The 24,664-nt window shown below is 30.7% G+C and overlaps 2 protein-coding genes across 2 annotated transcripts; both read right to left on the bottom strand.

Moving 5' to 3' along the window:
* Positions 1-240: 240 nt before the first annotated feature.
* On the bottom strand, positions 241-5,000 carry LOC113518291 (phosphatidylinositol glycan anchor biosynthesis class U protein). Its single transcript, XM_026903140.3, has 3 exons — positions 4,134-5,000; positions 3,304-3,575; positions 241-2,732 (listed from the first exon to the last, which is right to left on the bottom strand). Exons 1-3 carry the CDS (start codon positions 4,895-4,897, stop codon positions 2,479-2,481), a joined length of 1,290 nt encoding a protein of 429 aa, XP_026758941.1. The 5' UTR covers positions 4,898-5,000; the 3' UTR covers positions 241-2,478.
* Positions 5,001-6,461: 1,461 nt separating this feature from the next.
* On the bottom strand, positions 6,462-16,803 carry LOC113518150 (uncharacterized). The gene is made up of 6 exons (XM_026902932.3): positions 16,528-16,803; positions 13,935-14,104; positions 10,432-10,502; positions 9,596-9,735; positions 9,169-9,318; positions 6,462-7,506 (listed from the first exon to the last, which is right to left on the bottom strand). The coding sequence occupies exons 1-6, from the start codon at positions 16,592-16,594 to the stop codon at positions 7,343-7,345; spliced, it is 762 nt and encodes a 253-aa protein (XP_026758733.1). The 5' UTR covers positions 16,595-16,803; the 3' UTR covers positions 6,462-7,342.
* Positions 16,804-24,664: the final 7,861 nt, after the last annotated feature.

The following is a 24,664-nucleotide window of genomic DNA, read 5'->3' as shown; positions in this document are numbered from 1 at the left end:
TACAGTAAACATAAATTGAATCCCTAAATATGTGATGTAGATAGTATACAATGACCATACATTTTTGTATAAATTCCATAGAATGGCGAAATATACACACTTGGTTAATGAAATAATAAAATTTACTATAAGCGATTTCCACCGCTTTTGTTGCCTTAAAATGGCCACACTCGCCACTGTAGCGTATTTATTATATAAAATACAGGTAATATTGAAATTAATAAAAATTTAATTAAAAATATTTTATTTCATTATTGACAACAATCAGTACTTAAATCGTGACTTTTTAATTTCACATCATCATGAGTTTTATTCTTCACATCTTAATAAAATAAATTCGTGTACAATTTTAATCGTAAAAAACAAAAATAATTTGATCGTTTACAAAGATGGTTACTAGCATAGTTGTTTGTTTTGTTGATATATAGGCGATGTTATATTGACAGCAGGAATTAGTATAACAAAACTATTTTTGATTGAATACATAGAGACAATATCTAGGTAATTATTTTTAAATTTGGTAGAAAAATTAACATACTAAAACATGGTACACTTAACAAAATATTACGTTTTCATTGTTTTAGTGACTTTTAGAATGCAAACAAGCTGCTATTTTATCGCCCGATTACGGAGAAACAAAAGGTAGGGTTATAATTTTGACCGGTATGCACGTATTTGGGTGTATGTTTATCTGTTTTCTCTAACTTCTAAATTACCTACTTATCATATTTTAACAAATGAGGTATCGTTGGAAGCCTTTTGATCGTCTCCTGGTTATAGGGCATGTGAAGTCACATTTTTTATTTTACATTTTAATTAAATATGGCGCTACTTAGAAATCATTACCTAAAAAAAAATTTATGATACGATGTTTGTATCAAATGAAAGGGCTTAATTAGCACACTTCAATAATATATACGTTAGCTGTTGTTCGCGGTCATTCTTGCATGTACCCGATAATTGGGAATAATTAGAAGAAAACAAATAATTTTAATCAATATAAATAGAAATCACGCCTCAGATGTGAGTCCAACATATTTTTTTCTAAATTTTAAGTGAAAATAAGTTGTCACAAAATTATTACCCCAAATTAATTGAAATAAAAAGTTCAAAAACTAAAACTACACGACGAAAAATAATAATAAGTATGAAATTTTTTCTTATTGTCATATATATGGTGCCCTCTGGACGTATAGGGTAGTTAATATTGCTCTAAAGTTTACAATCAGTTACTATTGTTGCAATTTTTTTTTATCGTAGGTGGCATACGACCACGTCTATTGTCTGAACATCACTATAAATATGTATTCAATACATTAAATGAATAAACATGTGAAAGTTGCTTATTTAATAGATAATAAATATTTAAAAAGTATGCACATAATTTCAGATGAGAATATTTTTTGTTTCATACTTTTAAGGGCGTGATTTTTCAGTAATGCGGCTTTAGTTTTTGAACCTACATATAACGGTTTATTTTCAAAACTATATTTTTTCTTAAAGGTTACTTCCGACACCAAAATATAACAAAGGATATTTTATGTTGCGAGTTTGTGCGATCGGATATACACAAGGGTGTGTTTTCACCAAATCCAATAATGTTCCAGCGTATACCGTTAGCGCAGGCGGGGTTACCACTGCATTATCACCCATTAAAAAAAAATGTTACGTTATGATCAGTAGGTATGTTTGGTTTATACTGATCCTAGGGCGGAGGGAGTGTTAATGGCGGTATTATTTGATGTCCATAACCACAGATGATTGTCAATTAGTATCACTATCTAACAGGTGAACCATCAACTTGCCTCATTCAACCAACTTAATACAATATATCTGCAAACTAAAATGTAGGTTATTTATATGTTAAATATACATAATACACATTCACATTAAATAAACTCAATCATACATTAGATATCATTAATAATTTAATTTTGTTACACTAATATCCATCAAACCTTGTGCAAAATAATTTCATAAATTTTAAATGCAATTTTAGACTTAAATATAAATAAAAAACAACATTAAATAAAAAATGCTTATCATTAAGCGTTTTTTATTTAATGTATATTACATTAAAAGTACATTATTATACATGGCGGCAAAATTAACTAAACAATATATTCCATTTTTATTAAGACAATTTTCAATTAATACGAAATTTGTTTTCTCTAATAGCTCCATTAAGGCATAAGGTAACAAAATGCCTTTGTAACTAAAAGAACACGGCATAATTAATATATTTTTTGTTCAATACTAAATACTTTGTGGTATTATTATACTGATCACAACACCTTATTCCAAATGTGAAATCTGGGTTAAGTATTCCCTAAGAGTCTTGACATGTAATATATTTCAGAAACGAATTGCATACAAGTCAATACTGGCCCTTACGTAACACTTGTACAATTACATATATAAATTAAATAAAATCCCATTTTGGTTTTAAACTAATTATAAATAAATCACAAAATGTCATTATCGTAGGACTAGTTTGGCAGGTTTACCATCCACTTGGCGTGAAGTACCGTGCTTTAATGTGAACTCTCTCTTAATATATGCAAAAAGTAAATCAGTAATAAGAAATATCTGTGCTGTAGCAAATGACAGTGTTACTCCAAAAAAGAAGTTGGCATTTGCCGAGCCCGAATATATCCAGAGGTGCCACACTGTTGGTCCCAACGCTGATGTGATGATAAAGGCACAACCCACTATGAATTTTTGCTGCATAACTGTAATAAAAATGAAGTGTGCTTTTAAATTCTTAGATTATATAGATAGATAAAAAAAAAACCATAATTTTGTACAATGTATTTTACTACTAAAACGTCATATCTGATTTATTATGTAAATGTATTCACAGAAACACTGTCTAAATGGAATTAGTAATAATTTGGTACTCTATTAATTGTTCTTTTATTATATTTGTATGTGCTAGCAATATACCCTGCCAGGTAGATCTCCACATGGTCTCCACTGGAAACCATAGGAAAATTGAATTTCAGGCAGGTTCATCATAACAGACCTGCCTTTTCATGCTCACTTATTGTCTCTCATTGGTGTTCAGCAAGTATATACCATAAGCACTGGCAAGGTTACCATTCCAATATATATCCATTAAAAAAAAGCAGACTGTACTGTTCAATAATTTGTTTGCTAACATTTTTATAAAATTCTATTAAAATATATCTAAGCTCCTCAGAGTAAACTTTTTTAGATTAGCTTTACATATATCAAAATAAATATAAGATATTAATACATTCTATTCATATTTAACTAATTACATATTTAATATATACATACATGTGAATAGGTGTTTCCACATAGGTAAGAGTGCCATATAAAATCCAACATCACCAATACATGGGTAAGATCTGAATATAGTAGACAATGCTACAAGTACAGTTGCTAAAAGTACTGGCTCCTTTTTAAATCTCAATGTTAAAGGAATCACATATAGGGCAAGTGCATTGATTTGGAAAGCACACACAAACAGCAGTCTGAAATGCTCAAACATCTCTGTGAAGAAATACCAGAACAGACCAATATTGGGCTTCAAATCAGGCACAGTCAATCTGGAATAGATAATATTTGTATTATGTTGAGTGTTTTTGAGTATATATAAGTTCATACTCATACTCAAAAAGACCATATACATAGTTGTATAGTCATCTATATAATTCATTATTTAAACATTGTGAGTTTTACTCATCGACTTAAGTCATTCAACTACATTTTTTCATACATTCAATACCCTCATCAATTATAAACTGATTTTGATTCTTCATATTAAACAGAATTGTTAACATGTTGATCAAAATGAAATCATTTCATATTTTGAAATTCCTAAATTTTTATACAACTTAGAATGGCAAACAACAGCCCACCTGATGGAAAGTGGTAACCATTGCCTATAGACATTAGCAGTACTATGGACATAACAAAGTATACTGTTATGCTCATGATACTCTCTCTTTCCTGTTGCCATTCCAGAGGACTAAGGTGTTATGGCTCTGTACCCTATAAATTCACTGCCCTATCCCACCCTTCAAACCTTATTTATACTCTAAATAAATATTTCTTTACTTAACAAATTTATAATATGCCCACATTTTTATTATAAATAAACTTACATGAATCCATAAGTATCATATACATATTCATAAGATCCATCCATAATATATGCAGAAATATATATCAGGAAACCCCAGCAAAGCACAAATACTAATAAGGTTTTGATGTAGGAACATTTGTGGCAGCCTTTGTTGACCTCGGCCAACAAAATTGCAATGGGTACAATTAACAGTACAGGGTATAAAGCTTGGTGTGTTGCAAAAGCAACAAACACACAAGCCAGTATTCTGTGGCCAGTGGACGCTCCCCACAACGAAGCCGCTACTAATAAATTTTGTATCACTGTTGTAGTCATTGCAACACAGTTCAACACTGAGTATGGATTAAATAAATACACTGATAAGACATATTCTGAAGCTTCTTTCAATTGAGAATCATTCAAAAGCATATTTTTCGATTCTTCAGATACTTCTTCCAATTTCTTATCTTGAGAGTCTTTAAACATATTTATAAATGCTTTAGAAGTACGGTACAGCAAGTAGGCTGTAAGCAGATCCAGTACAGTAAAAAGTGCTGGCAGAATAAATGGTATTCTTTTCATCAAGTAGTAAAAGAGAACAAGCATAATAGGAGATTCGTGAAAAGAATCGCCTTCATATGGGTTTATATTGTGACCATACAAATAGACGCCCTCAATTAACCTTTTCCAGGAGTTCAGAGGCGTTGCTATTTCAACCCTATTCGCTATAGTTTGCCAATAATCTATGTGAATTAACCAATATCTCACTAAGCCGGCAATTAAATACTTCAATATTACAGCCATAATTTGGTTTTGATATTTCTTTCATTCGAAATATTTATCAAATCACAAATGAAGAGTAAAAACACATTTTTAAATATACATCAAACTTGACATTGATTGACATGACATTATCGAAGTATTGACATTAGGTGACAGTTTATAACAGTGTTGCCAAGTTGTAATATATTTATACATTGTGCGAATAATTACTACTTAGATACTACATCTAATACTTTACCCACTGCTGTATAAAAAAGCTAATTTATTCTAAAACGTTTTCTATCCAACTGACAATGATAATATACCGTGGAGTCTAAAGAGTCAATCTATTTACAAATCTTGTAACTAAGTAAATAATGAAAGCAGTTACATAATGTGCTACGCTATCTTCTGGTGATCATTTGTTAATTATAAAAAATATTTTTGTTGTTATATAGCACAATCGCTTCGTACCTGCTAAATGAGTTATATGCACTACCCTGTTAAACACTAAGATTATTAAACCACATCTACAACGATAATAGATCATTTAGGGTGTTTTTAGTTAAGTAAAAATGGAATAGTACCTAACTCCGCTTGCGCTTTTGGTATATGCTGACAAGGCAGTAGTGATAAACAACAGGTAAGGATAAAAACAGATCAGTCGACACATCATGAAGAATTCGACAAGAATTAACAACGCGGTAGTGGACCTGACAAGATATATTCCAATGGAATCGTTAGAGCCCATTACAAACAATCCCTTTCCCTTCCGCAATTAAGGTTGGGTATATCTCACCCCATATGTTTCAAACATTTGAAAAAGGTTGAGAGAGACCTATAAACTTAAATGGATATCTAAATAAAGCAAATAATAATAAAAATAATATATAAAAAGAATATAAAACAATAATGAAGAATTTATGTAACGAATTGAATAATTTTTATAAGTTTATTTTATTAAGAAAGAAATTGTTAAGATTTATAATGGGAAATAAAAGGTTTTTTTATTTATTTATTCATTTATTATATCTCACATCAGAATTGTCGGATGCTTATCTTAAGATGCAAATGGACCAGGGAAGCGGGCTAGATTATGCGTAAAGATGTCTGAGAGTACATAATGTGCCTTTTTGCCTAGACTAGACCCCCCCCCCTGGAATAAAAACTTAAATAAGCCATATAATAACAATGGACAGAATTAATTCTATTTTAGTTTCTAAATCCCTCAGCAGGGGCAGCACCAGTGTTTATTTTCTAACAGGTTTTGAATAATATTATAATCTCTAATAGTTTCATGTTTTACAAAATTTTTAATTAAATAAAAATTAAGATTAACTGCTCATTTCAAGCAACTTCCAGCTATCACAAAGTGTTTGTAAGATATGTAATCAGAGGTCTTTATTCTGGAGCTTAGGTCACTAGTTATTTTTTTAGTCACTCACTAGATAATAATAGTAGCGATTGGTAAAGGATGACTGAATGCATTGTCACCAGCTTGATAATTCATATTTATAAATTTCAATTCATAATTTCAAATTAAAATTTCAGCTCTTGATTTATTACTGGTGTTTTTCATCACTGTAAAATTAATCAAATATTCAAATTGACTCATAAAGTATATATTTGAGCTCACAGCACCACTCATCATCATCATCAATACACCATTTAGCCAACAATTTACAATAAGTTCTTTAAAAAAGGGCCCTTATGTAAGAGAGATACTAAAATTAATAAAGAATCGCTTTAAATCTGACTTTGGAATGAAACGTGGATTCCCGGTGAATTTTTTTCATCATCAGATGGGCGCAGTCAAAAATTTGTCCAGAAGTGCCAGGCACATAAAACTGACTCTATAATTTGCCGCTTTATATAGGTACTATTCTAAATAAAAATAAAAAATCATTATAATTTTTTATGTAACAAATTTCATAACAATAGCGCCTTATAATGTCATTATATAAGCAAATATAAAAGTTATTTTTCTTTGAAAAATATAATACATTCTTAATTAAGTATGATAGATTAAATAGTTATAACAAATAATAAACTTATAATAACAAATAGTCCAATGCCATGAGTACTTAATAAATATCTACAAAAAATGTAGATTTTACCTTATAGATACTAACTAACTTAATTAATCCCATTACCTTATACTTATTTTACGCTATCTACACAGTAAATCAATAATCAATTTGATATTCCATCCAAAATAGGCCCTATTTTATATACGGGCTAATTATTGTCTATGTACCTAACAAATAAGTACTATGTGTTTGCAAAATAACGCGGCGTTTTTCGTTCCTTCTTTAATCTTTGTATTTTTGGTATCACAGACAAATCATTAATCACATATTTCTTTAATTTTGTATTTATAGAACAATCGACTAATTTAAGTGGGTATAACAGGAGCGAGAATTATCTACATTAATGTGTGCCAAAATACAAATGTATGTACAAAAAATATGAAATTAGTAATTACAATCACGATAAGGCAGGAAATAATTGATTGTAAGGTATTTTCAGAAATATTTTGTTTGCAATTCGAACTCCAATTTTGTTCCAGTTGGCTTGTGCCAACGGCAATAACTCTCGATACATCAATCTCCAATTATTGTTGCTATTGATGAATCTGTTTCCTATATCAACTGAAACAAAAAGTAGAATATGAATAAATAGTCTTTATTCTTATCATTTAACTATTCCATAACAATCCATTTCTGACTATAAATTAAGCGAAGGTAGATGACCCCAAAATTTCAGTTCTGGTCAATAGATGAAAATTGATGATGCACCCACTTATGATAACGGTGTATAATAGTGGGGCACTAGTGGAGGATGAAATGATCAGGATAAAGTCAGGTCAGTTGGCCCATCACGGCGAAATCATTATAAATTTACCACGATAGTTTTAAGTGGGGTTCTCGTAGAGAATCTGACAAAATACAGTGGTACCAATAATCCACATTGCTAACACTTCCTTCCTAAGCCTTCACCATGTAGAGGTCCACGTAGAGGATAATGGAATGATAACCCTGGCTGTACTATCTGAATTTGTTCGCAGAGCATCAGTGAGAGATGATAGATGAAGATAAAAGCAGGACTTGACAGAGTTTTAGCAAAGGAACTATTAGTCTCCGTTACTAAAGAAAAACGGTACTACGATAACAGACGGCGGAAGGAAAATATTAAATTTGCAAGCTCATAAAGGCAAACGCCGTGTGTGCCCCGACATAGAATGGGCCACCCCTTCCTTTCCCATGGGTGTCGTAAGAGGTGACTAAAGGAGGAAGAAGGATGGGCAGCAATGTCCCTCTTAAAAAATCCTCAAAGGCCTAACTGTGGTTGCCAACCCGCCTGCCAAGCGTGGCAACTACTGGCAAAACTTCCCTTATTGGGAAGGTTTATATCCAGCAGTGGACAGTTAATCATTGAAATAGTAAAAAAAAGGCAAATGCAATATAAGATTATTTCTACTAGATGCACAATTGAGATTGTCACGATCTTAATTCAAGAACAGAAAGTAAAAGTAAAGAGAAAGTAAACATAATGGTTGTTTAGGACTGCTTCTTATGATAGTCTCTGGGGAGTCCTATTTTCCGCAGTAGTATACGTAGAATATTTTCCTTCTGTTTGTAAGGGGCTGTTAAGTATCTACATTATTATACATTTCTGTTACATTGTCTAATAAGATTTGCAAGTCGTCATAACACTACACAAACTAGTGGTGGGTTTATTATGGTGGAAAATAGCGAGTATTAGTCTACATGACTTGCTTAAATAAATATCATGCAGATACGTCAAACTGTTCGTGTAATTAAAATGTAATTGTTTAATAGTTTTATTTATTTATGGGATGTGTATTTTTTAATTTAGCTGTTACTAATGATAACTTGCCACTATCATATTTAATTGCATGATATATTATTGTCATTGAATAAAATAAATAACTTTAAATTTAAAAACTTTTTAACTTTAAATTTACATTTAGACACAGATAAAGTGAATCTATGATAAAAAAAAATATAATTATTATAAATTGAGCATAGTGTAAATATAAACATGTTTTTGAGTTTAAATTAAAGTACTGTAGTTTGAGTAAACATATTTACCCAATGGAACAATGCGTAATTGTTTGTTACGATAATGGTATGCTTTGAATATTGCTTGTAGAAAAATAATAATTTTCGAATTATGAATCTCTTATACATGACTCTGGCAGAAATGGTCGTAAAATTGCCATTGAGAAAAAAAAAAGATTTTAATACTAAATAAACAACAACAAAAAAAGACGAAATATAAATACTTACCTAGTTCTCGGCTCTCAGGGTTATCATTTGATAAATATGACACCATATTTCCGACATCTGGCCTCATATAGAAAGACTTTATTCGCATATATGTCTCGTTGTCTTTTTTCTCAGGGACGCCCTCTAATTTCCAGGTATATACCAAATCAGCTAGAACAATTTCATTTTAGCACTTAGAAGGTAACATTTACGTTTGACGAACTTGAAGGAGTAACGTCTACTACTAACACTACACTATACTATTTCACATTGGAAGTGCAGCGGATAATATTTGATTTTAAACACTGAATAAAAAGTAGACTCAGCTTGTTCTGAGCTTATTAATGCGACAAGAAAAATAAATACTATGAAGTTCTGATTCCGTATTGAAAATAATTTGCAGTTTAGGTAGGCAATTCTAAAATGAATTAGGTATTATTATACGAACTCATGGTGCTATTGAAAGACCCTTTGGCGGCAATCTTCAACGAATTATAGCGTCCTTCGCCTTGGTATTGACCGGTCACAAACACTTTTGGTGTAGTAAGATCAACTTCCAAGTAAAATTGGTCATCATCAGCACGTAATCTGAATGAAAAAATAAATATTTTTCTTTTCAGTCAGTTTTCAATATTAAACCTGAGGGAGACTGTATAGTCGTCTGCTTGAGTACCTCTGTCCTATTCATATTACTGCCGTGAAGTGTTTGTATAGCTGTGTTTCGGTTTGAAGAGTGGAATATGGCAATGAAATTACAGGGCGCAGATGCTTAACAACTTAGTTTTCAGGAATGGTAACACAAGAAGGGTTTCACAGCCAACATAGTATAGGGTCCTCTGTTATGTCAATAGTACTCATATGTCATTTATAAATGTCTATAGGCGCCTATCACTTTCCATCAGATAGGCCTTCGATCTGTTTGCCATTTTAATTTGCATAAAAAAAAACCTAATAAAACATATTAGCTACATCATTTCTGCTTTAACCATTGTGTCGCGTTTTAAGGAATTTCTCAAATTATTAGTCACAATAATAAAAATAATATTTTTTTAGTTGTCAACACTTAATCAACCAGGCAAGGTGGAAGAAGATTGTTAGTAATAGAGTCTAGTAGCACCATCTACCAGTGGCAATATACTCCACTTTGTTTATTCCTGGTAAACCGTCACGATGGGCTAATTGATCGGACTTAACCCTTATCTATCATGTTTCACTGGTTCTTAACCAGCGTATAATAATATGGCAGGTACATTATATTATTATTAAAAAAAAAAAAAAACTAACCTGGCATCTTTAATTTCAGACGATTTCAACCCATGTACATATATATCTTTCATATCCATTTTAGCTGTAATCTGTAAATAAATAGAAGCAGTTCGTTATTACATATGAAACACTTATAAAGAAAAATATTTTATGCTTTAATATAATATATTTTTTTTGTAAAATACCTAATCACGCCACTCAATTAATATAAAAATATGACGTATTGTGATTTGGTACCCCATTATATCACGTGTGATATGTATATACGTATGATAGATTCAGTAGCATATAAATAAAATAACTATTGATTTATATCAATATCTTTCTTATTATTATGGTTGTATTGTACAGCGTATTTTTTAATTGGTTAAAATAATATTATATATATATATATATGATTTATTATTTATGTAAATATTTATTTTAACTTCTGTTTAGCACTACTACTGCCCACTCACTACTTTCTATGCCACTGCGTTAGGTTGACTGGAAGAGATCTCTTTTAGAGATAAGTTCGCCTTTGCTAACATTGTTATTAACTTATTGTTGTTACTGTATGTTTTAGTGCAATAAAGAATATATATATAATAAAATTTGAGCAATTATTTTTCCCCGCCTAATCTTATGATGCAAATAAAAAAGAGATATTTTATTAATCCGATCACTTATTGAACCCACAATCTGGATTCATAATATGCTTAACATATTTTAGCATAGATGGAAACTTGTTTGGATTCTAGTTCAGAAGGTCTCGTATACCTCAACCTTTATTCTGGGATGTTTCTAAAATATTATTCCTATAAAGCAAGTAATACGAGTAAGCTCGTTAGATACCTAAATATAAATGATTAGTAGTTCACATGTCATGTAAACTTTTATTGTATAGGGGAGCACGGGGGAATTGGCGCCACTTAAGCTAAAACTTAAATAAATTTTTGTATAAATCACTTTTTATTTTAATTTTTTCTTTTAATTATAATGTAAACTAATCAGGCTTATCCTGTTAATATAGATATTAAAAAAAACCTACTTAAAATGAAAATAATTCTTACTTAAAAAAAAAGTAACATTGGCTCCCATTGCCAAGAGTACGGGGTAATTAGAACCAGAAATAGGGGCAATAAGATCCATCGGGGTAATGGTAACCACAATAACAATATGTAACAAAATATTGTATAATTATACATTTTCCTCATGTGTTTATAAACTAAACTTATTCTCATTCAAAATACAATTATATTATCTTTAGGAACATGCAAAATTATAGATAATTATATGTAATTAAAAACAATTATCGCCTCATACAAAAATCACAAACATAATTTTTGGCAGAATCACTACCTGAATATTGGGCATGTGCATATCATACATTGTGATTTTAATCATTTTTGATTTGAGATATAGGTCACATTCGCGATTGTATGCTTTTTTTAGAGGACCAAAAAATGTTATATCTAGAGGCTGCAAACGATGCGAGGAGTGTGGTGGTGTAGACAACATGTTGATGTAGTTAGCTTTGCAAAATTCATATGCTTCTAAAATGGAGTGGCTGTTATTATTATCTAGAATAAGCAATATTTTGTTTTCCTTACTCGGTTTTACAAACATTTTGAAATGTTGCAACCATTTAAAAAATAGATTTTCATTTGTCCATCCATTTTTTGAACAATCGTAAATTACACCCGGAGGACCATCTTTCTCTAAAAGAGGAGAATGACGTTGTCTCGGATATATAAACATAGGAGGCACATAAACGCCAGAAGCACTCATTGCACAAACAACAGTGACTGTCTTTCCTCTCTCCCAAGAAGTGACAGTACCAACTCGTTTTTGACCTGTTTTTGCTAAAATTGTTCCTGGTTTCTGCACTGTAGACACTCCCGTCTCATCTACATTAAATATTTGGTGCGCTGCATCATTATTTTTTATCATTAGTTCCTCAAGATTTTTGGAAAATAATTCTACTTCTACTCTGTTAAATCCCTCAATTCTGTTAATACTAGTTGACTCAGGTTTGCGAACACTGATATTAGTATTTCTTTTCAAAAATCCTTTAAGCCAGTCTGGTCCCGCACATTTAAGTTCCTTATTAAAATTATGAGATATCTTCAACTGTTCAGCACACTCGTATGCTAATTTTCTAAATTTCATGGAGTCTAAGCCGTAAAAAAGATTCGACATGTGAATGAGATGATCAGCCAAAATTTGTTTTTGAGTTGGAGAAAATATTGGTTTCCTTCCGAGACGAGGATTGGTTTGTACTGCTCTGCGATACCTTTTTTGCAAAGTACTATATGGAATATTAAACCCTTGGGCAGCCTTATGCAGATATATTCCATCTTCATTGACTCTCTTGATAGCACGGTGTAGTAACCAGATTCCACTGATATTTATCCGTAATCCTATCTTGTTTTCAAGGCATCTGAAAAAAAACTACAAGAAATGAAGTGGGTAATGAGAGCCATTCGACTCCCATTTCCCCAAATACTCATTTTTAGGTTTTCATATAATTGTCAAAATACAATTGCTTATTTACATAAATTAACCTTTTTATACGATACTCTAATGATAAATCTATAAGATAAAAGAAGCAATACTAATAATAAAATAAATTAAAAACTCACAATTTGTCCTTGAATGTTGTCAAAAATTAGATGAATAGCTTAAAAAACTGACGTGCTATTTATTTGTGTACTAAAAGTCAACTAAACGGTGACACAACGAGGCATATGCACCCCTCCTGCGTCCTTTTGTAATACGTTAAAACAAAACAGGGTCTAAATTGTCAAGAAGCATGTAAACTAGAGTAACTCCCATTACCCTGTGGCTCTGATTCCCCCGTGCTCCCCTAAGTATGGCATTATTCGAACTAATTTATTTATTTATGTATATTTCATAATTATTGTTTGCTTTTTCTTAAAAAATGAAACTTTCTACAAATATATTTTAACTATCAGTATTTCTTTTGATCTTTTAATTCGAGAAATTAGCGGAAAAATGTAAAATAAATGCATAAATAGCTTAAATTGGCTTAGACGTTTAAGGTCTATGAATAAAAGGGTTAAATTTTCGTACAGTTTAAAAAAAACAACGTGTCAGTAATTATTTAGTTAAGCATTTTCGTTCCAACTTTTTTGTTATTTCATTGTTTCATCTAGATGTATTTAATCTTCACAGCACGTCGCAGCATCTATTGTACAGTGTAAATTTACCGAGATAGTTCTCGATGAAAATAGTACTTAAACTTAAAAATTACTTAAACTTAAAAATTAGCGTCAAACATAGTTCAAACTTAAACCTTTGATAAAAAGTAGGTATTTATAAATATTTTATATATTTATTTTTTTACTTGTAAGCTCCAGTCACACATATTATATATAAAATCTTACTATTAAAAACAGAGAAATCATAGTTTCCATAACAACAGTATGAAAACTAAATTACAAATTTGTGCAATGTAATTATTATTTATTTGATTATTAATCATTTAAATCGGTATTATCTATAGAAAGTTAAGTTACCTGGTTGTTATTATATTCGGCATGCAAGTCTTTTTGTCTATATGGATCTACGGGTGGTACTCCCAACTCTGTGATTCCATCCGCCAATACAGCCAGTCCATTCTGTACTGCTTCAGCTATACAGTCGTTTACATCGGCCGAATTTCTATCGCAAACTTTAAGATATTTTCCTGTAATCGTGTAAGTACAAGTGATTTTAATAAAATGTAAATTTATATTGGTAAGTACCTAATTTCGATAGTGATTGAGTTTTATACAATTCTCCTAGGTATATAATCTAAGTAATTATTACCATCTGACCTATTTATTTCAATTGTACATTTCATTGCTGTTTCATTATTGACAACCGTAACACTTGTTTTATCTTCTTTAGGTACAACTGTAAAAAAATTTGGTAATCCCTGCCATACATCAAACGCTAAATATATATATATATATATATATATTCTAAAATAATTATTGAGAATTTCTACTAATACGTTTTATAAATGTGAAAGTTTATAAATATGTTTAGATATTTGTTACACAATCATAATTAAACTGCTGATCATTGATGAATGAAATATGGTACACGGGTAGGTTATACTTATTCTGACTTAACACATAATATACTTTATATACTGATTAAATCGGCTATTCTGATATTGATATTCTTATTCACGTACGCAAGAATAAAAGAGTATTGTTTTTGACGAAGTATTTACACAGATACACTTTATCTAGGATTATATTTTTTATTGCTATTAGAATGGGAAATTGACTGCCCACCTGACGGAAAATGATAACCGTCACCTATATACGATACAATACAATGAACTAAGATCGCTAAACTAATTTCATATTACAAGTTTTATGAAACTTGTAATCTAGGTTTATGTTACGTTTACTTGTAGAATCATATTAGTGCACGTTTGGCACTGGCCGTGTTTACGTCCTGACCATGACCACCTAGATCATATTGAAATGATGTCCATAAAATATCTGCTTGCGACTCATGCTTCGAATATCAATTTTATGTTATAAAATAGTAGGACCTTGATATGTATGTAACAGGTCCTTAGTTATTACCTTCTAATTAATTACAACGACTGTTTTTTTAATGGCTGAAAATTAAATAGTAAACTTGTCGGTATATATTGGCGGGACACCAGTGAAAAGTGATAGGTGAGAATGAAAGCAAGTCAGTTGACCTATCGTAAGTAATTCACCAGGATTTAATTACAACGGTTTTCAGGAGGGGCTGCGTGGAAGTCGACCTGATAAGGTATGCTATGCTAGAAATGGCGCCACTAGACCCCATTATCGTAGATAATATAATACTATATTAGCCATTACTAAGCATCCCTTCTCTCTAAAAACTAAGTTATTTTTGTATGAATAGACATAAACGGCCAATTTATGACAGGTTTTATTATTATGTAGGTAATCTAGTTACATGATAATTGTCGAGAAGCAAGTACATAGTACACCTACTCATTTTCCTTCGTGTTTTACATTAATTCAAAGTCATGTCATAACTTTAAATTAATGTAGGTACAATCTAGACTCGATTAACCAAACTATTATTTATCTTTCGGATATATATAAATACAGATAGTGTAATATTTATTGTATATATAATATAATTTTTTACTTATTTACTGCAGAACTTATGTCATCGAACAAATAAGTCATCTGGTGTGATCGAGTATAATTATCTTTTAGGTACATCGGCATTATTATAATTCTTTTGTAGGATTAAAACGTACGCGACTATATAAATGCAAAAAAAAAAATTATTTGTTGAAACATTACTGCAATCTGGATAATGTAGGCACCATTATATAAACGACAGACATCTCAATCTATTATGTAAAATTCTAATTATATATATATATATATATATATATATATATATATATATATATATATATATATATATATATATATATATATATATATATATCTCGAGTAACAGAGTTTATGGTGGAACTCCTTCGAAACGACTCGACCAATTTTTACGATTTTTTTTAATGTATATTTAGTAGGTATGGGAATAGGTCATAAAGTATAGTATAGTGCTAGGTGATTAGGCTGTCTTTATATAGAAAAATGTATTCAGATGGCAAAACAACGTTTGTCAGGTCAGCTAGTATATATATATATATATATATATATATATATTCCTTAAGATATTTTCCTGTAATCGTGTAATTACAAGTGATTTTAATAAAATGTAAATTTATATTGGTAAGTACCTAATTTCGATAGTGATTGAGTTTTATACAATTCTCCTAGGTATATAATCTAAGTAATTATTACCATCTGACCTATTTATTTCAATTGTACATTTCATTGCAAAGAAATTATATATATATATTCTAAAATATATATATATATATATATATATATATATATATATATATATATATATATATATATATATATATATATATATATATATATATATATATATATATATAGCCAAAAATTAACACGCAAAAGGCACCTACATGCATTTACGTCATCTGTTTGTATCAAATGTTTATGATTTGAGACAAGACAGTGGTATAGATTTTTATTAGAAAAAATAGGTATAAATAAATATACTTACCAATATCTATGTAGCCATAACAAACTGACAATAATAGAGTGAATTTGAAAACGGTATAGCGTAACATTTTTGTAACACAACCAATATTAGGTGTATATGTATTATTACTAATTAAGTAGCTATTTATTATTAAATTTTAGTAACACTGATTGAGTTACGGACGAGTTGCGTGTGCTAATGTTTCTCCTCGTCTGGTACTGAGAATGGAGCTCTATATAGCAAGCAAAACACTGGCTGTTATGTGTCGATTGCATAAAGTTACCTAACAACTGCTTCTCAATGTCGACTAGTACTACCATTTATATGTAGTACCATCAAAGACAAAGGTATCTCATGAAAATTTTCCACGTTAGAAACTCACTACAAGGGAATCACTAGACTTGGCTCTGTATGATTTCTCACAATGTTTTACGATGAAAAGGTTACCAAGCTCGTCTACAACTTTCTCTTTAAAACTGTTAAAAAGGGAAGTTAATTATAATGAAATGTCTCTGTTTATTTTATTTATATCCGCTTTCATGAATTACGCTTTTGTTTAGTGCATTCTTTTAATATTATAATTTTTTTCTAAATTCAGCAATTCTCCTGATATTGACCGAGATATACTACAAACTACTATTTTATGGGTTAGAATTGATTGTTAGTAATAAGAACTAACAAATTGCTAGCAATATTCTCTACTAGTTGTATTCCACGACTTTACTCACATTAATTATTTTCAATTAGAATCCTATGTGCTAAGTTAGGATGTAATCTATCCGGTTTTTTTGATGGATGATAATAGTGTGGTAACCCCGCCTGCGCTAACGGTATATGCTAGCGGGGCATCAGTGAAGATAATACGTGAAAATGAAAAGGCAGGTCAGTTAGCCTTTCGTAATGAATACACTTGGAATTCAGCACGATGGTTTCCAGGAGGGACCACGGGAAGGTCGACCTGTTAGGATATATTATTAGCAATGGCAGTAGTAATCCGCATTACAAAGAGACCCCCCCCCCTCCCTCAATCTAACCGAGTACCAAATTTCATTCAAATCCGTTCGATAGTTCTTGCGTGACAGAGTAACGAATATCCATCTATCCAAACTATTACATTTATTATGTTAATAGGATAAGCATGGTTAATTATGAAATTAATTTCGATCGATATTTTAATTGTAACGTTTAGTACTCTTGCATTGCATAAGTAGCAATATATTAGTTTCATACAGCATATAAAGTAATTAAAATGCAAGTGTCATTTTAGTTTCTTTAATTTAATATTATTTAAAATTAGAACAAAGAGTGTATTAGCGAGTCGATCTCCACACAGTATCCCTGTAAATATCCATTATAGTAATTACTAGTAAAAATAAACCAACTAATCTGACTTCACTTAGGTATCATTCCTTACTGGTAGTGGTGTTGTGTTAGCGTAAACCAGTAAGTTGCGTATATTGGATTACAATTCCACTTTCACCCTAAAAAAAGCTATTTCTTAAAGAACGGTAGGAGGTTCTATATAATTGTTGGTAACGGAGACACTCGCGGTCTCATTGCTAGAATTTTTTTCCTGGAAATTGTCATATCATAGTCATTATTACGTTACAATACAAATTAAAATAACAATCACGCGCCACCCACGCCCTTGGTGAGTGACTTATAATTTATTTATATCTCGCTTTAATAAACATCATTGGCCACTGGTAAAATGAGACAAAGATTCAATGCGTCAAAATCCTAAAATCAACAGATACGTACCCAAAAAAGTGTTTCGTGATCAGTCTTTTCGTATTAAATTGTGCATCATTTGTACGGTGAAGCGAAAATGATTGATCATAAAGCGGAGGTAAAAAAAGAGATATAGTTTCTCATAATCAAATCCTTTTTTTTTGACGATGGTATTAAGAGGCTCCAGAACTGAGTTTTTAGGATGTTGTTTTTAGGACTCCTGTATAAAGAGTATATTTTAAATAATATTCTTATTAATTATTTTTTTAACTTCTTGAAAAACTTTTACATGATGATTCGGAACTTCATGAATAATAAATTTCTGTCCATAACGCCATCTAGTAATAACAAAAGTATTAACGGAGTACATAATAATTTTGGTATGTACTCTAATCATCTTTATGGGTCTCTACAATAGGAGTAAGAACTCTCTATCTCAGATTTTTTTTATACAACTTAGAATGGCAAACAAGCTGACGGCCCACCTGATGGAAAATGGTAACCGTCGCCTATAGACATGAGCAGTAGCATGGACATAACAGAGTATACTGTTTCGCCCATGATACCCCCCCTGCGCTGCCATTCCCGAGGACTCAGGTGTTATTTCTCCGTACCCAGTAAATTCACGCCATATCCCACCCTTCAAACCGAAACACAGCCATGCCAACACAACTGCTTTACGGTTGAAACACGAATGGGACAGAGGTACCCAAGCAATCGACTTTTGTACAAAGTCTCCCTCTGGTTAGAATTAAATTAGGTAAGAATATAAAACTTAGGTGACTTCTTAATTCAATGGTATTTTATGATTATATATTATAAGTTATTTTTGCCAGTTTCGAACTATTTTTAATAAATCTTTTTAAACAATTCAACAATATAGTTATTGTTTATTGAATGTATCAACTGTATTTTCATTAAGTAACAAGAATTTTTGAAAGCACACAAGCATTGGTTTTGTAACGTGAAAGCTGTGACTATTTTTTTTTAACAGATTGTCATGTTTATAATTTTAAATTCGATTCGAAACTTCCAAAGGCATGCACTTGACCATTATTTATTATATTAGAGGTCACGACTCACGATTGCATTAATAAATTACCCTGGATTTGAATAACAGTTATTTATAAAAATACTTAACTAACGTTAGCTTAATAGGTAATCAAGGCATTTCTGATAATCTAAATTATCTTTAAAGTAGTACATTTGTTATACACTTGAGGCGAAAGATAAAAACAGGATTTAAAAATTTTACCATGAGGAAGCGATGATAGTCACAGTTGTATACCTACATAGAAATTTGATACTTTCAGACTTTTAATATTAAAAAAATACGCAATATATACATTTTTGTAGTTTTATAAAACTGTCTACTTAGGATTGTGTATAAATAAAATCCAAAAAAAAAACAAACGGTCTGCTGAACTCTATCCCACTGATGTTTCTGCCATCAATCAGTTGTATTGTTGTTTTTCTGTTTGAAAGGCAGTGATACTATAGAGTACGGAGGCATAACAATACATAAAATTTAATAATATAAATGGTTGGTCCAATTAGAGCAATCATAGAACAACGGCAATAGGCGCTTACATGGCTATTTCGGTATAGTGGATGGGAATTAGTAGGGAAATTACAGGCTACGGAGGAGTAATACCATGCTTTTCGAGAATGGTAATACATGAGGTGTACTATGAACGTAATAAATTAATTAGTGATATCGAATGTGCTAAGAGAATGAAGCAGTTGTGTTTGCATGGCTGTGTTTCGGTTTGAAGAGTATATGGCGTGAATTTACTGGGTACAGAGGAATAACACCTGAGTCCTCAGGAATGGCGTGGGGGGTATCATGGGCGAAACAGTATACTCTGTTATGTCCATGGTACTGCTCATATAGGCGACGGTTACCACTTTCCATCAGGTGGGCCGTCAGCTTGTTTGCCATTCTAAGTTGTATAAAAAAAAAAAAAAAGCATAAAATAACTAATATAGCAAATGTAGTACGGTATCAATAGTTTAGAATTTACTTAGGAGTAATTATAAACCGTAACGTTTATCTAAATCGATTATTGTAAATGATCGATTTATAATCATGATATTGCATTGACACGAAAAGAAAACGTCCAGTATAGTACCTCGTTTTCCTCTTTAAACCTCACCGGTGATTACGGTTGTAAGCGTATATCATTGTAAAGCAGATGTACACAATGTTCTATACTGTATACTGTTGGCACCTCTAATCACTATGATATATGAGACAACTCAGTGTAATGGAACATCTCAAAAGATTCTGATCATACATACGTATAACGGAACACGTTGAGATTAATGACGCTAATAACGTAAGCGTTTAAATCTAATCGACTCGCTTGTTCAGTTCCTTCACGATATTTGGCTGCTATCTACATTCCGATCTTGTTTTTGTGATCTAGACAAACACACTGTGTGATACATGTGGGCATTAAGCTAAGTAGGTACGCAGTACTCAATAAAACAGTTACTATTGACAACCTATGTCGAACGTACACGAACATCGGGTCGAATATAATATTTTACCGCCAAAAGATCATTGACCTTAAGGTTTTTGCGATGCGTTACTTGCCAACGTTGAGATTAACATTTACTTATTTATCCTTAGTCTTATACTTGGGCCTCGGTCGTAACCTAAACAAGAAATTTCAAGACCGTCATGAAACATAAAATTATGGTAATGATTCATTATGGTGCGGCCTAATCAACTGTAGAAATTATTAAAAAGTATATTTTGAATTTAGGTTCAATGAGCTTATCGATTTTAAAAAATGATTCAACAGGTCATCAAACCTTTGTAAGCTTGAATACTTAGGTAAGTATAACTAAATCGCATCGCTTAAAGTGGTATTAGTCGCATACAAGATCACCAGGCAACACGAGACTGTTTGATATCCCATCCCAAACATTATTTAGAGCTGTGGTTGATAACTGAAAAAATATTAAACCTTCATTTTCAGTATATTCTAAAATTTTTCAAACTTTCAACATACAAAATTTTATTGTTTTTGTCAATGTGTGTAGATAAAGTATGTCTTCTTTCCTACTGATGCATTGAGCTTGTTCCCTTCGTCTCCTTTTACAACGTACTACACGGCGATATATTTATATTTTGTCCTTACTCGTAAACTAATTTATATGTAAATATAAAATTTATTAATATATGGTATATGAAACTGAAAAAAAAGTATAAATATAAAAAAAAATTGTTGAAGAAATTTTACAATTTATTGATATTTTTAATATTAAAAAAAAGGAAAAAAAAATTAAATTTATTACATATTATTAGTCACATCACATGGTTTGGCAGCAAACTATTTATTCTGAGTTCACCGACCCGTGCGGTGCATGCGCGGTGAACAGTAAAAATTTTCATTTTTTATAATTTTTTTACATACATACAATGTAAATTTACAGAACCATAATATGTTGATTTCTATGGTACCACTCATGTTTAGCAGCCCTAGATCCCTCCGGTGGTGCGGGTACTCATGAATGGGTTATGGCGTACTTACCATCAGGTGAGCCGCATGCTGGTTTACCCATGTGTTCTAAAAAAACATAGGTACTACCTAATAAATTCTGTCTCTATCTATCCGTAAAAGATGAGATGTGATTTCGAGAGTGTTACAAGAATTATGGTTTGTTTTAATAGAAATTAATGAAAACGCAAACAAATAATGGATCTGATAATGAAACAGTCTGCTGATATCTAATAGTAGTATAATCCAAAAATCAATTAATTGTATTTGTAATGTTTAAACATTAACTAATTCTATTTGAAATGTTTCTGTGATAATTTTAACAAAACTTGGTTACCTTTACATTATCTTCTATTGAAATAGACTTTAACTCGTAACAGTACATAGTAATGAAATATATGAGCAGCCTAAGTTCAATAATGGACGACGAATAGTTTAAAAATAATAAAGAAAATGATTAAATATCTAATTACAGCAAACGTATATAATTTGACAGAGTCAGGTATATAGTCCTCACATTCATAAAATTCACTTATTATTACAATACACATAACATACCATACAGTACTTTTTAAAAAAAATACACAACATAACAATGACACAATATTTATTTTCTCAGTTGTTTTCGTGACTATAAAGATATAAATGACGTCTTGAATTTATTTTTATTAAATATTTTGCATATCTAATAGAGTCATATACGTAATATAACGTACTAATAGACATAGTAGGTAAAGAGATGACTAAACAGACTCATAAGTTATTGGGTTTATTTATCTATTACGTATATGTTACGGAAAAGACAGAAGGAAAAGTAAAATTTACGTATTAAATTGAATTGCCTCAATTTATTTATATTGTAAAAATTAACTTGATTTTAGTGTTTACTCAATAGACAGAAATGAACGTTAATTCTTTAAATTTTTAATGGATAATATTGAAATGATAAGCCCGCCTGCGCTATAAAGGATGATAGATGTGGATGAAAGCAGGTCAGTTGGCTCATCGGAATGAATTCATTAAAGAATTATTAGTCACTACCTAATCATTAAGAGGAACCGCATGGAAATCAACCAGATATTTTGCTAGCAAAGAGGTGGTTAGTCCCCATTATTAAAACTCCATTCTTTCCGCTTAGGTACTCTTTATTGTCAATTTCCAATCTCTACATTGTATAAAATAAAGTCAGTTTCCGTCATCTATATGGCTAGATCTTTTAGACTGCAAGCGGATTTTAATACAATTTTCATTAATATATAGAGTGATTCAAGAAAAAGGTTTATACGTATAACTTAATATTGTTTTGTGTTAATGTGGTAAAATATCACGATAATTGTTCAAGATGTCAGAAGAAATCAAGTTTATTGAGAGTATTCATCAAAAATGCTGAAATATAACAGATTAATGTATTATACATTTTTCCTCTTTGTTAGGACTACAAAAAAGTCTTCGATGGCATTCTATATTATACACATTTCCTTCTTTTTTTTATAACTATTTTAATGTTAAGAAAAATTATACAAATTAGTAATAGATGATGACAATATTTAGATGGATACAATAGTAATATCACTTCACACTGACACCACATTATTTCTACGATGCACCCATGCGGTCACATAATTTTTATTTACGCGCTCATTTTATTCAATTTATATGTTATTATATAACTTATTATTTATTTATTTAAAATTCATTAAACTATTTAGGTTATGTACACGTTACGCTAAAGATCCGGTGCTTAAAATAATGTAACTGAATACGATGGTTAGCTTTTCCCTAATACTCGTGGATAGGTGCCACTTAAAGGGACTGGGTAGCTAAAGAATACTGCTATCGATTACGAAGATTTTATTAATATGTTATTTGTGATAATGGTTGAATATAATCAATTTCTTATAATTTCCAATTGTTGTTAAAAAAAAGTAAACGCTGAGTTTCTTGCCCATTCTTCGTTACAGACATCGTATTTTGAATTAAGTGGCACAATCGTAAAACATTAAAATTTACTTGAATATTAATTGTTTCGATTTTATAACAAAAAAAATGTTATATTCTTTTCTTCGGTGATACAGATACTCTAAAATTTAACGTACATTTTATAAACTTATCTACATGTAAATCTATTATTATGTACTTATTTACTCAATAATAGATTTTTACCGTCTTTCAAAATTGTAAAATGTAAAATGAAAAATTTTATGTTTTATATAAAAAAAAATAAAACGTATTAAATTAAGGATTCATAATTCCTACCGAGATCTGTATTCAACTAAAAAAAAAGCTATTATTTGACATGACGACCATAAAAGGTCCATCTGATAAAAACGGCGAAGTTGCAATCTTCTGTCTTTGTTCTTTTTTATTATTTAAAAAGCATTAGCAAAAGAATCGACATTAAAAACTAAAAATAAAAAAAATATGAAAAACACATCGCTCCTGAATATAATTATAATACACGAAGGTATAACTCTAATCGTTTACTCATTCCATTCCACTCACTGAAGTAGACAACAAACCGCAGTGAAAGAAATCTCACCAATAATTCAATGTTTATACTGAAGTGCAATAAGTACTTCACTAGAGATAACTTATCAATTTAAAGCTTTAAAGCTTTATTATAGCCATAAATTATCGCAGTGTTTACTAATTTATAATCGTTGATAAACACCATACTTCATAATAAAATTAATGGAAGTTCATCGATCCGCCAAAAGATTCTTTGTTGCAGGCACGTGAATCCAGCAAAAATAAACACAAACAAATCAATGCCCTTACGAACAACTGAACCGAATAGTTGTTATATTTTAAAAAGCTCGTTTGTGTCGGACGGCGAATGTCAGTCGATTACAAAAGGAGAAAAAGCTCTGTTATTTTTTCAACCTAATATAAAGCGTCAGTGTAAAAATATTATAAAG

The sequence above is a fragment of the Galleria mellonella genome, unplaced genomic scaffold (assembly GCF_026898425.1).
Source record: "Galleria mellonella isolate WM207_F2 unplaced genomic scaffold, CSIRO_AGI_GalMel_v1 utg132, whole genome shotgun sequence".
NCBI lineage: Eukaryota > Metazoa > Arthropoda > Insecta > Lepidoptera > Pyralidae > Galleria > Galleria mellonella.
The sequence above is the reverse complement of the archived record's forward strand: the minus strand, read 5'-3'. Positions and strand labels throughout refer to the sequence as shown.

What these genes read in the sequence shown, in the direction of transcription:
- LOC113518291 (XM_026903140.3), bottom strand. Translation starts at nt 4,897, where the DNA reads ATGGCTGTAATATTGAAGTATTTAATTGCCGGCTTAGTGAGATATTGG. An exon ending in TATGATACTTATGGATTCAT is followed by an intron (nt 3,576 to 4,133) that starts GTAAGTTTATTT and finishes TATCTATTCCAG; the next exon opens with ATTGACTGTGCCTGATTTGA. An exon ending in GTGGAAACACCTATTCACAT is followed by an intron (nt 2,733 to 3,303) that starts GTATGTATATAT and finishes TTTTTATTACAG; the next exon opens with TTATGCAGCAAAAATTCATA.
- LOC113518150 (XM_026902932.3), bottom strand. Translation starts at nt 16,594, where the DNA reads ATGTTACGCTATACCGTTTTCAAATTCACTCTATTATTGTCAGTTTGT. An exon ending in GTCTTTCAATAGCACCATGA is followed by an intron (nt 9,319 to 9,595) that starts GTTCGTATAATA and finishes AAATTGTTCTAG; the next exon opens with CTGATTTGGTATATACCTGG. An exon ending in CCCTGAGAGCCGAGAACTAG is followed by an intron (nt 7,507 to 9,168) that starts GTAAGTATTTAT and finishes TTTTTGTTTCAG; the next exon opens with TTGATATAGGAAACAGATTC.